We start from the raw sequence: 15101 nt of genomic DNA, 5'->3' as shown, positions 1-15101 counted from the left end.
AGGAGGACTGCATCGTCAACGCCTGTGTTGAAAAAGCTATTGATCTTTGACTTCTGTTCAAAATGACAAGTATGCCTTCTATGGAAAGAAAGGCTTCCACGTGAGATATTTGCTTCCACTATCCCATTCGAGACTTGCCTGTCATCTGTTTTCTCCTCGGTGAGGGGCAAGTGTGATGCAATGAAAAGAACCTGGATTTCAGAAGCAGATAGTGCTGTGTTCCAAGCCGGCCCTCCCACTCCTCCCTCAGCAGTTCTCCAAGTGTGGGCTGGGGACCCCTAGGGTTCTCCAAGGGCCTTTCAGGGTGTCCATAAGGTCAAAACTGTCTTCATAATAATAGTATTATGTCATTTGCTTTTTCTTTCCATGAGTGAATTTTTCCAGAGGCTACATGATAGGTGATAATGTGACAGATTAAATGCATACACAGATATCAAAATCCAACTGTCTTCTATTAAGCCAAACATTAAAGATATTTACAAAAATGGAAAACATTGTTACTCTTCTCACTGGTTTTTTGTTTTTTTGTTTTTTTGGTTCTGGAAAATACAATTATTTTAAATTTTTTTAATGTTTATGTTAACATGTAATGGGATTGTTATTATTATTATTTTTTTTTGTCTTTTGTCTTTTTCCGTGTCCGGCAACGGATCGCAACCCTCAGTGTTGCCCCCGTACCGGACCGGGGACCGGCAACGGGATTGCAACCCTCGGTGTTGCTCCCGCGCCTCGCTCAGCCAGTGAGCGGGAACCGGTCTGCATGTGGGATCCGAACCCTCGGGCGGGAGTGCCGCCACACTTCCCAAGCGGCGCACTTATCCAGTGCGCCACCGGGCCAGCCCGGATTGTTATTATTTTTAAATGAACTAATAAATACATTTTTTAATTCCTCAGTCTTAATGTCTAATATGGCAAATATTGATAAACATAACCCACATAAAAGAAGTTCTTTAGGCTCCTCAAAAATGTGTAAAAGTACAAAAAGGTTCAAATCTATGACCCCCTAAGAAGTCTGAGAACCCCTGCACTACCTAATAGTAATTGCCATTTATTGATTGTCTCCTTGTGCTAGGAGCTGTGCAAAAGCACAATATGTTCTTCATCTCTTCAAATCTTTGCAACAAAGCTATACAGTAGAGGTTTTTAAAAGGAGTGCTTGCTCACCCAGGGTCTCACAGCTGTACATGAGAGAATAACCAGGTGTTCTGACTCCAAAGCCACGCTCTTGATCACCAGGCAGTGTTCTCTCACAAATTATTCTCTGTAATTTTGAAAGTTTTTTTTACTATTCTGAGCCTCAGTTTCCTTATCAAAAATGGGCAGAATCAGGTACCCTGCAGTTCTTTTAACAGCTTCTGCATCCATGTGCCTAGCACAGGAAGTAACACCAAATAGACCCCAAGAAACGATTAGCCTCCCTTTCTTCCATTCCTTCCTTGTCTTAAACATGATGTTAGACCAGGGAGGCTCATAAACTTCCTTCTTTCCTCTAGATGGTCTTCAGTCAGACAGAGAGGCTGATGGAACAGAAGGGACTGATGAAGACATGATTGTGACCCAGAGTCAGACCAACTTCATCTGCCCCATCACACAGGTACCACTTCCTCCTTCTGCCCCGAAAGAAAAAGAATTTGCTGCACAGAGGCAAAAAGTTTCCTGTTTGCTTTCTGATTTGATTTTACATTTGGAGCTAAGGAGGGAGGGAAAAAAAGTGATAAGGGTTGAAGAGTATACATGGGAGCTTCTTGGACTGGAAAGAGCTTTCAGTCAATCATGCCCTTGAGGGTCTAGGAATAAATTTATGGCCTACAGGCCAAGTGACACTGGTGCCACTAGTTTCACTGTATTTCCTTATCTAAAGCTTAAGTAATTATCTAAAGCCATGAGAGTGGGAAGTTAAACAGAAAACCCAGGAAAAAACAGCTACTGGAAGTTGATTGTTATCACTCCTGAGAGCCTAATGTCTCCTTGATTATAGCTGGAAATGAAAAAGCCGGTGAAAAATAAAGTGTGTGGCCACACCTATGAGGAGGAGGCCATCGTTCGCATGATCGAGTCCAAGCATAGGCGGAAGAAGAAGGCCTGGTGAGTTGACGCAGGAAGGAAGTGGAGCCAGTCAAAGGTGGTGGTCAGGCAGAGGTGGGGGGTTCACGCCAGAGGAAGAGGTGCTTAGGAGTCTCCCCTCAGTTGCATCCACCTCCCGAGTACTGTACACATGGAAACTGGCTTCCTGGAAGAACAATCCATGAGGGAAAAATTAGCAATGTGTTCAGGAAGCAGCTGGAGGAACTTTAACCACACCTTCAAAAGAGAAGAAAAAGAATTGAGTTGTATTTTAATCATTAGGTGACAGGATTTTTATGAATCTGTACTATTTTAAAAAATAGCCTCAGGAAAATGAAGGAGAACTGTGATTCTTTTTTTTTTTTGTAAGATGACCAGTAAGGGGATCTTAACACTTGACTTGGTGTTGTCAGCACCACGCTCTCCCAAGTGAGCCATGGGCCGGCCCTAGAACTGGGATAGTAAGAGATTTTCTCACGCTCTTTATATATACACATATCCAAACAAGAAGGAATCATGATTTTTTTTTACTTCCTACAATACAAGTAATCTGTTTTAAAAGTATTAAGTAACATTCTAAGATAAGAATTTACATCCGTTGGTCTTGATGGTTAAGATTTAATTGTCAGGGAAAACCTTTCCTATATTTAATTACTGAAATAACTTTCCAAAAGGTTTTTTTTTTTTTTCTTTTTTGTGATCGGTAAGGGGATCGCAGCCCTTGGCGTGGTGTCGCCCACACCACGCTCAGCCAGTGAGCGCACCAGCCATCCATATGTAGTATCCGAACCCGTGGCCTCAGCGCTCCCAGCGCCGCACTCTCCCGAGTGAGCCACACTGTCGGCCCAAACTTTCCAAAAGGTTTAAGTAAATTTATAGGTGACTGACCAATGAGAAACTATATTTTTATTTATTTATTTTATTTTATTTTTTAAAGATGACCGGTAAGGGGATCTTAACCCTTGACTTGGTGTTGTCAGCACCACGCTCACCCAGTGAGCGAACCGGCCATCCCTATATGGGATCCGAACCCATGGCCTTGGTGTTATCAGCACCGCACTCTACCGAGTGAGCCACGGGCCGGCCCGAGAAACTATATTTTTAGTTGGAAGCTTTGCAGAATCTCATATGAGGGTACTTCAAAAAGTTCATGGAAAGATTTGTATTATTGTCTATTTTTCCAAGAACTTTCTGAAGTACTCTTGTGTGTGTGTATTCCCTTTCTCCCCCGCCCTCCCTGACCACAGAGGACTATGGCTCTGTTCCTGTAATAACACAGTCCTGGTTAGCTAGACTGATTCTGACTTTGACTCAATTTGGCATTTCTCTCTTATCACAGATTTGTTGCAGGAATGGAATTGCAGGTGTGACCAGTTCTCAATAGACTTCTGATAACAGTCTCTTTGATGTGTGGCTTACTTCTTCAGGGCCCAGAAATTTGCTGGTCTGGACCTAGAGTTGGAATTCCCCACCACTCCTCATCTGGGTGTGGACTTAGAGATAGGGTATTTGAAAAGGTAGAAATCTTGATGGTCATTCAGTCAAATTATTTACCCTATTTATTTACCTGGTTTTGTAGCCTAATGGTTACAAAATGTAGACTATCATTAGTACTTTTTTATCTGTTTTGAGTTTCCAACTTATAGTTGAAATGTCATATTTCCCTAATGAACCTGTCATTTTCCCCTGTGGATATAATTTCCTTTGCTTCTAGACTTTCAAGCCTTCTCTTTCTACTAACTTTTTTCTGTGTTCATTCTCTGAAAAGCAAAAAAAAATTGTTAATATAATAGCTAAAAAATAGTTATTCCTAGTTAGTTCTGTTTTATAGCTCTTCTTTCTGAAAGCATGTAATATTCTCCCAGAGTCAGATTTGGAAAGGGTAGGTTCAGATACCAAGCACGTTTCTCACCACAACTCCCAGGATGGGTGGCAGCTACCCCCAGAATAGGCATCACATTTATATGGATCTTAATTACATAATTTGACTTTCTAATGTCCTTCACCTTTTTTGAATTGTACATGATATTGCACTAACACTTTTCCTTTAGAAAAGTTATTTTTTTCTGTCATACTTCCAAAACTTAAATGTCTGAAACTTCGCAAATTCTCATAGCTTAATAATAATCAATTAAGTCTTAAGTGGAAGAAGTCTGGCAGATTTATAGAGAAGGTAGTATTTTTACTGGGCCTTGAAAAATGAGAAGGATTACAGAGAATGGTGAATTAGAGTCTTCTAGCCATAAGCCTCACCCATTCAGGCCCTGTTCTACTCGGTGGCTGGAAGTACAGGTGCAGTTATGTACATTAGAGGGAGAATAGAAGGATGCAGTGGATAATAAGAATAGGAAAGTAGTGTAGAGATTCGCTATAAAAGGCATTAAATGCCATGATTTCATTAGTTTCCTCAACTGTAAATTGGCAGTAGTCGTGATTGTCTCACTGGTATATTTGAAGTTTGAATAAGATATATGTAAAGTACTCAAAGTACCTGGCACATGGTAATACTCAGTAGACATTATCCCATTGTCAACATCTTTGAACTTGAGTCACCACCATCATCCTCACCACCCTTCCCACTGCCATTGATCTCCAGATATGGAAGGACATGGCAGAGTTTGAGAGAGTAAACCTGGAGTTTAGGAAGTTACTCCAATATCAATGCAAGAGATGGATTAAATAGGCATGAGATGAAAAGGTCAATCAGGATGCTTTTGCAGTAGGTTAAGTTCTACATAATGAGAGTTTAGACTAAGGAAAGAATGGTCATGGAAGTGCAATTGACAGATTTAGGAACTGAGTGAGTATAGAAGAGAGGAAGAAGAGGTGATGGATGACTGACATTTCTAATCTAGGTGTCTAGAAGGATGGTCAGTACCTGTCATGAGCTACAGAAAGGTCATAAGAGAGGAAGACATTTAGAAAGGATTATGAGAAGCTCATTAGGTCATGCTAAGCTTGAGATCCCAGCAATACCGACATTTGGAAGTGTCCAGGAGGTGCAGACAATGTGGGTTGTGAACTCCAGAGAGGACTCTGAGCTAGTGATGTTGATTGTGAGGCTGTCAGCCTAGAGGAGTCAGACCCACTCTCCCACTGTCATAGACACAGCTCTGGAATGGATGCAATTACCAGTGGAGAGCCAGCTAGACAGGACCTTGGCCTGGCTCCAGTCTCCACGAGGACAGGAGCCAGCTTTGCTCTGCTCACTGTGAGGTCCTCAGCATCTGACACAGAGCTGATATTTAACCTCAAAATAGCATTTTTTTTTTCCTTTTTGTCTTTTTTCGTGACCGGCAACGGATTGCAACCCTCAGTGTCGCGCCCGTACCGGACCGGGACCAGCCACGGGATCGCAACCCTCGGTGTTGCTCCCGCCCCTCGCTCAGCCAGTGAGCGGCCGGTCTGTATGTGGGATCCGAACCCTCGGCGGGAGCGCCACCGCACTTCCCGAGTGGCGCACTATAGCAGTGCGCCACCGGGCCGGCCCCTAAAATAGCATTTTGTTAATCAGCGAGAGGGTCAGTCAGAGAAAGAAGAGCCTAGTGAAGCAGTCTAAAACAGAGCCAGGACACAGGAGGAGTCATAAGAGGGTTGAGTCTCATGGGAGCCAGTGGGTGGAGAGGGCAAGGCTTTGCAGACAAGGTGCATTTGGCAGCAGATTAAAATTCAGGGCCTCTTCAAAACTTACTCCAGAGGTTTCTGATTAAGCATGAGGTGGTGTCCTTTCCCATGATGCATGTTAGGATGATGAGCAGTTCTGGTGCCCTTTGTTTAAAAATGTCTGTGACACATCCAGTTTGAGAAATCTCATTTCTTCCTCCTAGATTGTTCTAAATATGATTTATTAGACTAGAGATCCAGATACATTGTGTTACTGGGCACTGTCTGACTTTTATTGTGCGTGCTCAGTCCCGTGGAAGGTCTCTCTCCACTGGCTTGAGTCAGAATAATATTGTTGAGACTTTAGCACTAAGTACAGTTGTTAGAATAATTTTCTAAAATATATCTCCTAATAATACTATTTGCTATTGTACAGATAAAGCTGCCTTACAATTTTCATTTTAATAAGATACTTCCAAATTTACCATAGTCTCTTTTTTTTTTTTGGCTTTTTTGTTTAAGAACAGGAACTGTATTTAACAAACAGTCGGGTAAAACTAAGTTGAATACAAATGTTATCGTTCAACAGCACAACTCCGGCTTTGTGCTTGAGTCCCACTTTACCATTTACCAACCAGTCATTTAATTTCTCAACCTCAGTTTCTTCATCTGTAAAGTGGAGATAATAATGTCATCTCACAGAATTTCAAGGATCAAAGGAATGGTAGGGAACTCCTTTCAAGGTCTGGACCACCAAATTTCTTGGCTATGGAGAAGCAAAGCACTTAAGAGAAAGCTCATTTTGGAGTCCAGAGTGCTAAACAAATAGCTGTAGGGTTGTTAAGGTCAAGACTGTTAGAGTTGTTATTGCTTACCTCACTGCCTAGTGACACATTATTTTAGACTCAGAGGGAGTAGGATAGAGTTACCCTCTGTGTTTAGGTATGACAGGAATCCATCACACTCACATTTCCAGAGATATCAGTAGACCTTCTTTCTAGAGCTGTGGATTGAAATTTGGAATTCTTGGAACCCAGATCCAGGTTCATGCAACTCAGAGTCTTATACTCTTGAACTGATGCTGAGGCTAAAGTTCCCCACAGCCTCATGGGACCCCTAAGACCCAGGTCCCTTTGTTCAGCAGACACTTGTGCATGCTCTGTGCCACAATGGAGTGCTCTGCCCCATCAGTGACCGGAGTTCAGGGCCCAGCCTCTCCTTCAAGGCCTGCAGGTCTGACTCCTGCACAGCAATGATGCGAGAGCTGAAGATGGGGTATTGCCACACCTAACTTGCTCACCAGGGTGTCGTGGGATTAATGCCTAAAGCTTCTATAGAGTGTTGTTTCTCCAGAGGAGTGCCCTGATTCAGTCCCACAGCATTACAGCCTTTTCATATCCTTTTTAGTTGAAAAACCTATGTTTGTTTATTTGAGAGACAGTGAGAAACAAGGTTCTCCCCTAGCTCCTGCATAAACCTCTCGTCTCCTCCAGGAAGCCTTCCCTGAGCACTCCTTCATGCCAAGTGGAATGTGAGTAGCATCCCTATGTCTTGCTAACATTGTCGGCGGAGCTGGCTCCTCTTCACATACTTATTGGGAGCGGAAGCCGTGGACCAGAACAGGACCTGATGTAAATTCCTCAACCCTTGCCATGCATCGGCCCACTTGTTTCTCACGACAGCCCTGTGTTCTCCCTTCATCTTTTTAGGGGGAAGAACTGAGGTGCATAGAATTAAGCCACTTGCCCAGGGTGTCATAGCCAGAGGGTTTAAGCCCAAGTCTTCCTCATTCTTGAGCCTGTATTTTTGTCATTAGACCATCCGGCTCCCCTTGGGAGGGCTATCTGGTTCACTTTGCTGTCCCCAGCATCTGCCCCTAAGTGAGCTCAGGCCTCTCTGTTTGACACGATCCCCCTGGGCTCCATCCTATTGAAATGAACATGGGCACCTGCTCTGCCGCTGAGTGGTTGGTTAATTCCAGCAGACATTCTCAGAATGCTCACATTTACTGACTAAAGCCACTGATGTCATCAGGAAGTCCTCCCCACCTCGCTCGCCACTTCCCTATCCACAGCTTATTCACTGTCTAGCTGTTGGAGTTAGACTTCGCTGTATGGAGTAGGGAGAGACCAGGCCTGTCAGTCAGAAGTGGGTGTTCAGAGGGTTGACTTGCTGAGGGGGGGTCATCCCAGCAACTGCCAGGAGTTGCATTTCCATGTCATGGAAGCTGAAGTGATGAAAATGGACTTTTCTAAAGTCATGGAAGAGTTCATATCCTCTTCATCATCTTAGCTGCTTCCTTTCAAACTTAAAGAAATAATTCATTTTGAGACTTCAGAGTTTAGGGGGACAGGCTAGATGTTTCAACTAGCGTAAAACATTTCTCCAGCCTTACACTAATGCAAAGCCAAATCAAAATGATGCAGACCTGGGCCAAATCATCCTGTTCCTCCTTCATGTAATTGCCTTTCTAGAATTATGATTTAACACATGTACCTGACTATATATGGCACATTTCAGTATTTTACAAATAAGTATTTTTCTTAGCATATTATTCATTACATTGATTAATGCCTCTGTAGTATGATGACTCCTTGATCCAAAGATCAGGGCCAGGAAAAACTTTCTCTTTTGTTTTGGACTGTTGGGCTTCCTACTACTAAACAATTTGAAACTCCTGTGATCAACTTTCTTCCCCTTCTGGTTTGTATCTTTTGTTTTGTGTGTGTTGGTTTTGGTCTTAATATCCCTATCTATGCTTTTTGAGAGCTGTCTCAGATCACTGGCCCTAGCTCTGTGTGGGCAGGAACCACATGTTTGTATTTCACAGCTGTGTGCTTAGAACCTAGCACAGGGATAATTACATAGAGGGTCGATGAATGCACAAATGGGTGCATGTATATGTTGGATATATGCAAGATATAAATGGATTGGGGCTTTAATACTTCTGGAAAGAGTGATAATCAGCAGACAAATGATAGTCATAGGATACAATGAAAGGGAATGAACATTATTGAGCACTGTGTTGCCTGTTGCCCTGTGAAATAGAGATTCTCTCCCCATTTTAATTCAAAAGGAACAGAGGCTCAGAAAAGTAAAGCGAATTGCCCGTGGTCTCATAACTAACAAGTAGGTGGTAGAGAAAGAATTCAGACCCAGGCCAGCTTGACTGCATACATTGGGCTTCTACTCTACCAAAGTCTGATCCATGTTGAGAACAAATCAGGTGACTTCACCCAGCCCACTGCCTTCAGAGGAGACCACATCTTTAAGTTCCACCCCTTTCTGGATGACTCACTTGCTGATTTCTTCAGCCACAGCCTTTCCACTGAGTCCCCAGTGGCCCACTCAGTCTCTCTCCTGGGAGGTCTTGGGGGCATTCCACAGGGAACGTACATGGTCAGAACTCTTGATTCCATCCCCCAGCCTATTTTTCCCCATTATTCCCATTGCAATAACGGGCACCACAGTCACACATCTGCTCAGGCCAAACCCTTTGAATGAAGCTCAGCTCTTCTCTTTCCTTCATTCCACATCCGCTGTGTCGGCAAGTCCCATAGGCTCTACATTCAAGTGTGTCCTGAAGCTGATCACTGCCACCACCCCCAGCCAGGCTGCCCTCATCTCTCCCCTGAGCTTCTGCAGGGTTCCCCAAACCACTTTCCCTGCTCCACTCTTGTCACCCTGCCCTGTGTTCTCCATTAAGCAGCCAGAGTAATATGTTCTAAATGTAAACCAAATCATATCCCTTCCCATCTCAAAACCTTCCAGTGTTTTCTCTTCATATTTAAAATACAATCCAAAGCCCCCTCGCCCTCTGGCCTCACCTCCAAGTTCATCTTCCCTGGTCGCTTCAGCCACATGGACGTTGCCTTCACTGCCGGACACCAAGCTGGGCCTCCTGGGCTTGTGCACTCGCTGCTGCCTCAGCCTGGACACACGCACTCTTGGCCCCACACTCTGTTCTCAGCTCTGCTCAAGCTAAGACCTCCTCAGGAGGCTTGCCCTGGCCCCAGCACATCCTCTCTCTTGACCCTGCTTCATTGCCTTTGCAGTATTTAATGCGACCTGAGCTTTCAGTAAGCATTTTTATGGTTACTTTGGGATTGCCTGTATCCCCCATTACAAAGTACTCTCCATGAGGTAGGCACTGCTCACGCATTGCCATGTCCCACGGCACCTGCACAGGGCCTGGCTCAGAAATGTGCTCAGTGAATAAGTGAATGACTGCACAACAGTCCTTATTTTTAACATGTACTCCTTTTTTGGTAAAATGTCTCCATTTAAATACAGTCACGTGCCCTATAACAATGTTTCAGTCAATGACGGACCGCATGTACGACAGTGGTCCCATAAGATTATAATGGCCATACCACATAGCCTAGGTGTGTAGTGGGCTATACTTTCTAGGTTTGTGTAGTACACTCTGTGATGTTCATATGAGGTCTAAATCGCCTAATGACACATTTCTTAGAACATATTCTATCATTAAGTGACACGTGACTACATGTATGTGAAAAGTTTATGCTTAAGGCATTAAAGTGAACTGTCTTGATTTTCTTTCTCCCTCACAGTTGCCCTAAAATTGGCTGTAGCCACACAGATATAAGGAGGTCAGATCTCATCCAGGATGAAGCACTCAGAAGGGCGATTGAGAGCCACAATAAGAAAAAACATCGTCAATCCGAGTAGGGAAAAGCCACCTGCCGCAGGGAAGTCAGCAGCTACCTCCTACCCCAGCCATCTGGTGAGAGCAATGCCTAGAAAAGCATTTAGAACCTGGCTGCATAGCTCCCTCTGGGGTAAAACTGGATGGTTTTAAGTGTGATCAAAAGCATTTTTCTAAGTCAAACAACAATGCAAGCAAATTATTTTGTTTATTTTTAAGTGCTCTAAATTGTTAAATAAAACTTTGATTATCTGCCATGTGTCCTGTCTGCATGCCTCCTGCTGTATAAATTGTTTCAAAGGTGCAGGCTTTTCTATTTCTAATACTTTGGGCTGATTTTTATAATAGTTTTAACTAAAGAATGCCTTTCAGGTAATATTTGCAATGAAAACATATAGAAACATCCCAATTGCAAAGCATTTTCTATCAGTATAGTAAATAATAGCCTTAGTAAACCAGTTTACTTTCTTATATTTACTTTGTATATGGACAGTTCCAAATATGTAAACGATTTTATTTGTCATTCTGAATGGCATAGAATGCTCCAGTAGCAGGTTTATCATGCAATGATAATTGATGCCCATAACAGAAGCTTTGCTGCATCCCTCCAAGAGCCTAAAGTATCATCTGAAACATCCGCATCCTGGCTGCTCTCTGCCTTGCTGGATGGCTCTCCGCAAATGACTTCATCCCCCTGGGCCTTGGTGTCTTCAGCCGTAAAGTAAAGGTGTTGAAGGAGATGCTCTCTAATGTCCTTTCAACCCCGAGTCAGTGGACTTATGACCAGCAGGGTCTTTAAACTGAATATTATCAGTTATAATATCAGTTATACTATCTTCTAACTATGTGGAGAGTGCTAATCTAGTGTCTCCCATAGCAACATTTTATCAAGTAGACTACTTAATTAAACCAAATGAAGCATACCCTGACTACGCGGGGAAACCAATAATAGCTAGTAATGGCTAACATTTATTGAGTACTTACTGTGTACCAGATGCTATTCTAAGAGCTTTACATATCTATTAAATCCTATAATCTTCACAGCTTGGTAAGAAAGTACAGTTATTATTCCCACTTTACAGATAAGGAAAACGAGGCAGAGTAGTTAAATAACCCATGAAAGTCACAGATCTAGTAAGTGGCTGAGCTGGGACCAGAACTTGGGTGGCCTGGTCCTAGGGACTCAGTCTTTTCTTACCTTTTTCTGTAGTTATGATTTTATTATTATTATTATTACTATTATTAATTGACATAATAATTGTACATATTTAAGTGGCACAGTATTAAATTTCAAGACATACATATAATGCTTAATGATCAAATCAGGGTGATTAGCATATCCATCATCTCAAACATTTATCATTTCTTTGTGTTGGGAACATTCAGAATCCTCTCTTCTAAGGGCCGACCCGTGGCTCACTTTGGAGAGCATGGTGCTGGCAACACCAAGTCAAGGGTTAAGGTCCCCTTACCGGTCACCTTAAAAAAAAAAAAAGAATCCTCTCTTCTAGCTATTAGAAGTTATACAATAAATTGTTAATTATAGTCACCCTATAGTGCTATAGAGCACTAGAACTTATTCCTCCCATCTAGCTGTAATTTTATATCCGCTAATTAACCTTAGGGTCTCGATTTAGTCCCAGGCTCCCTACTGATTTGTTTAGAATCTAAAAATATATTCAAAGCCCACACTTAGAAACCAAAGCTTTTGTAAATAAACAAGTGCATGCATGTGCGTATGTGTGTGTATATGTGTGTGCAAAAAAGGTCTAATTTAAATGCAGGAAATAACTGGATTTGACATGTACCAGGCAATAAAGAGCATGAAATGATAACATATATTTGAGTTTAAAAGGATAGTGTAATACAGCAGAATTAACTTTGAAAGCTTTTTCCTGGAATTCAGAAAGTATGACATTCAGTTGTCTCCAAACTCAGCGATTTCAAATTTCCTAAGTTGCTTTATCTGAATCAGACTTTCCTGAGGAAATGATTATGTTTAAGCCAGAACAAACATACTTTTCCTGGGATGTGATTCTTTTGTGAAATACTTTGTTTCCTAAACAGATAGGGACAAGCAAGAAATGCTTGCTCAAGATTCGACTGCATTTTTCTCAGCTCTTTCTAAAGAGAATTCTGGAATATTGGCTCTGATACCAATACCAGTTTTTAAAAATGCAAAATAACACCATTCCACTGAAGAAAAGATATGGTATTTGTATTGTAAAGTTTTTTTCCTTCTTTAGTCTTCAGAAATTGTTTTATACATTTGCCTAGCCAGTTATATAGAATTTAAAGTAGTATATAAAGTTTATTTTTATATTGAAGGTTTATCACTTGGTTATTATTATCAGTCTGGCATATTTATTAAATTTCTGTTACATGAGTTTTCAAAAAAAGTGGCATCTTGTGCCCATGCTGGAGCAGAGCAGTGAGTGCAGAAGCAGCACTCTGACCAGGAGGCTTTTTGTCCCGGGGCCATAGAGGTCACATGTTTGATCAGCCACCTGCATTTCAATCCAGTCTTTCATGCATTAGCATAGCTGCCTGACTCTCCCTTTCCTATGTCTTTCAATTCTCTCTGGAAACACTCCACCAAATCTAGACCCTCCCTTCTTGCTTTGGAATTAGACTATTCATCAGCCTTCCAGCTGGTCTCACACTAATCTTGTCCCTCCCGTATTAATCCACTAGAACACTGATTGGGTAATTTGACATCTTACTGCAAACCCTCCCTTTCCTGCAGAATGAAGTCCAGGCCTGGCATTCAGGATTCTACCACAGACGAGCCTCCTTCTCTCCCTCCAAGGCTGCCCCATCTTCCCAACATTCCAGCTCCCCCTCTCTTTGTGGCAGTATTTCTTCCAGCAGGGCAGCTAACCCTCAGTACTCCTGACTAGGAAGTGTCAGTGACCTCAAGCCAATCTCTTCACTGCTCCAGGCCGCAAGTTTGCCATATAAACTAAAAGATGGAGACCTCTCCCTAAGGTTTCTTTAAAAGCTCTAAGATTACATGTCATATTTTCAATGAATAGGTCCTCTGGGAAGTATACAGCCCTTTTGAAGGAAAGCAGGCTGAAATGGAAATTAGTATATATTTGAACCAAATGTGTACATTGAATCTTCAACTGTTTATTCAACAAATATTTTTAGGCCAACTTTATGCCATGTTTTGTGGTAGTCTCAGGGTACAAAAATTCCCCCTCTGAAGACCTTGTCTAGTTGGGCAGACAGACGTAAAAAACTAAATTCCATAAAAGGTTGTGTGAGTGCTGTGCATAGGGGACAGTAACACAAAGAAAATAAATACAGGAAAATGATTGAGTAGACAAAAATTATGTTTTAGTAGATCAGGTAACAAGGTTCAAAACAAATAATAAAAAGTCAGTGAAAGCTCTGACTGGGAGATGGGATGGGGTGTTGAATCTTGAGGGTGGATCACCCAGCTGCATGGAAATCGGTTATGTTTTGGAAATGTGCCTTCAAGCTTATGCCAGATTTGTGGAGGGGGGATAACAATTCTGAAAAGAAGTCAGATAAAACTGAGGGGGTACAGGGACCCTCATACATTGCTTGTGGAAATGCAAATCACAGCCACGTTGAAATCAGTTTGGCTTTTTAAAAAAATGTTAAACATAAAACTTACCACACAACCCAGTAATTCCACTCCTAGGTGTGTCTACCCAAGAGAAGTAGAAACATATGTTCATACAAAGACTTGTGTATAAATATTCATAACAGCATGACTTATAAGAGCAAAAAAATTTTTGGAAACAATCCAAATATCCACCCGGGGAATGGGTAAACAGTATGTGGTGAATCCATACAATGGAATACTATTTGGCAATAAAAAGTAATAAAGTACTTTTAAAAAACCTCTCTCATGTGCATGTTGTGTGTGGAGAAAATGGAAGATCTCTCTTAGCAAATTTTGAGTATATAATGCATTATTATTAACTATAGTCACCGTGCTGTTCAGTGGGTCTTCAGAACTTATGCATCTCATAACTGAAAGCATGTACCCTTTGACTCAGCATCTCCTCATTTCCCCCACCCTGACCTCTGGTAACCCCCCTCCTACTCTCTGTTTCTGTGAGGAGGAATGAAATACTTAGTGGTGCACGCTAGAACATAGTTGAACATTGTGCTAGGTGAGAGAAACCAGTCACAAAGATCATGTACATATTAACCCACATATATGAAGTGCCCAGAAAAGACACATCTACAGGGACAGAAAGAGTAGTGGTGGCCCAGCCTAGGGGGTGGCAATGGGGACCACTTTGGGGTGAGGGAAATGGAAACTGGATTGTGGTGAAGGTTGCATGACTCTGAATTTACCAAAACTCATTGAATCCAGTACTTAAAAGAGGTGAATTTTATGTTATATAAATGATACAAGCAAAGAAACCAAAGGGGGGATTGCTTTACAGGACAGGGAGGAGACAGCTTTCCTCACTGTCACATTAGAAAAGAGTGGGAGCTGTGAGCTATCAGTGGCCCAAATTTTAGCTGGTTGTTCTCTGTCAATCTAAGAAGATGTTTTGAATCCTAAGATTAGAGTGAAATAAGAATTCTATTCAAGCCTCAGGAAATTCAGGACTAAAAATGTTTTTTTTTTTTTTTTTTTTTTTTTTAAAGATGACCGGTACGGGGATCTTAACCCTTGACTTGGTGTTGTCAGCACCACGCTCAGCCAGTGAGCGAACCGGCCATCCCTATATGGGATCCGAACCCGGGGCCTTGGTGTTATCAGCACCGCACTCTC

The 15101-nt window shown here is 42.1% G+C and overlaps 1 protein-coding gene across 3 annotated transcripts in view; it reads left to right on the top strand.

Annotated features, from left to right (window-relative positions):
* NSMCE2 (non-SMC element 2, MMS21 homolog (S. cerevisiae)) overlaps positions 1-14215 on the top strand; it is a 252157-nt gene extending 237942 nt beyond the window's left edge. For 2 of the 3 annotated variants that reach the window (XM_008581195.1, XM_008581096.1), the window contains 3 exons: positions 1494-1594; positions 1979-2085; positions 10242-10595. In XM_008581195.1, coding sequence (XP_008579417.1) covers positions 1494-1594; positions 1979-2085; positions 10242-10359 — 326 coding nt within the window. In that variant the 3' untranslated portion in view covers positions 10360-10595. Of the gene's footprint in view, positions 1-1493; positions 1595-1978; positions 2086-10241; positions 10596-13082 lie in introns of those variants that run through there. The other variant, XR_551103.1, reaches the window with a different exon arrangement.
* Positions 14216-15101: the final 886 nt, after the last annotated feature.

The sequence above is a fragment of the Galeopterus variegatus genome, unplaced genomic scaffold (genome assembly GCF_000696425.1).
Source record: "Galeopterus variegatus unplaced genomic scaffold, G_variegatus-3.0.2 Scaffold7, whole genome shotgun sequence".
In the NCBI taxonomy this organism is placed as follows: domain Eukaryota; kingdom Metazoa; phylum Chordata; class Mammalia; order Dermoptera; family Cynocephalidae; genus Galeopterus; species Galeopterus variegatus.
The sequence above is the reverse complement of the archived record's forward strand: the minus strand, read 5'-3'. Positions and strand labels throughout refer to the sequence as shown.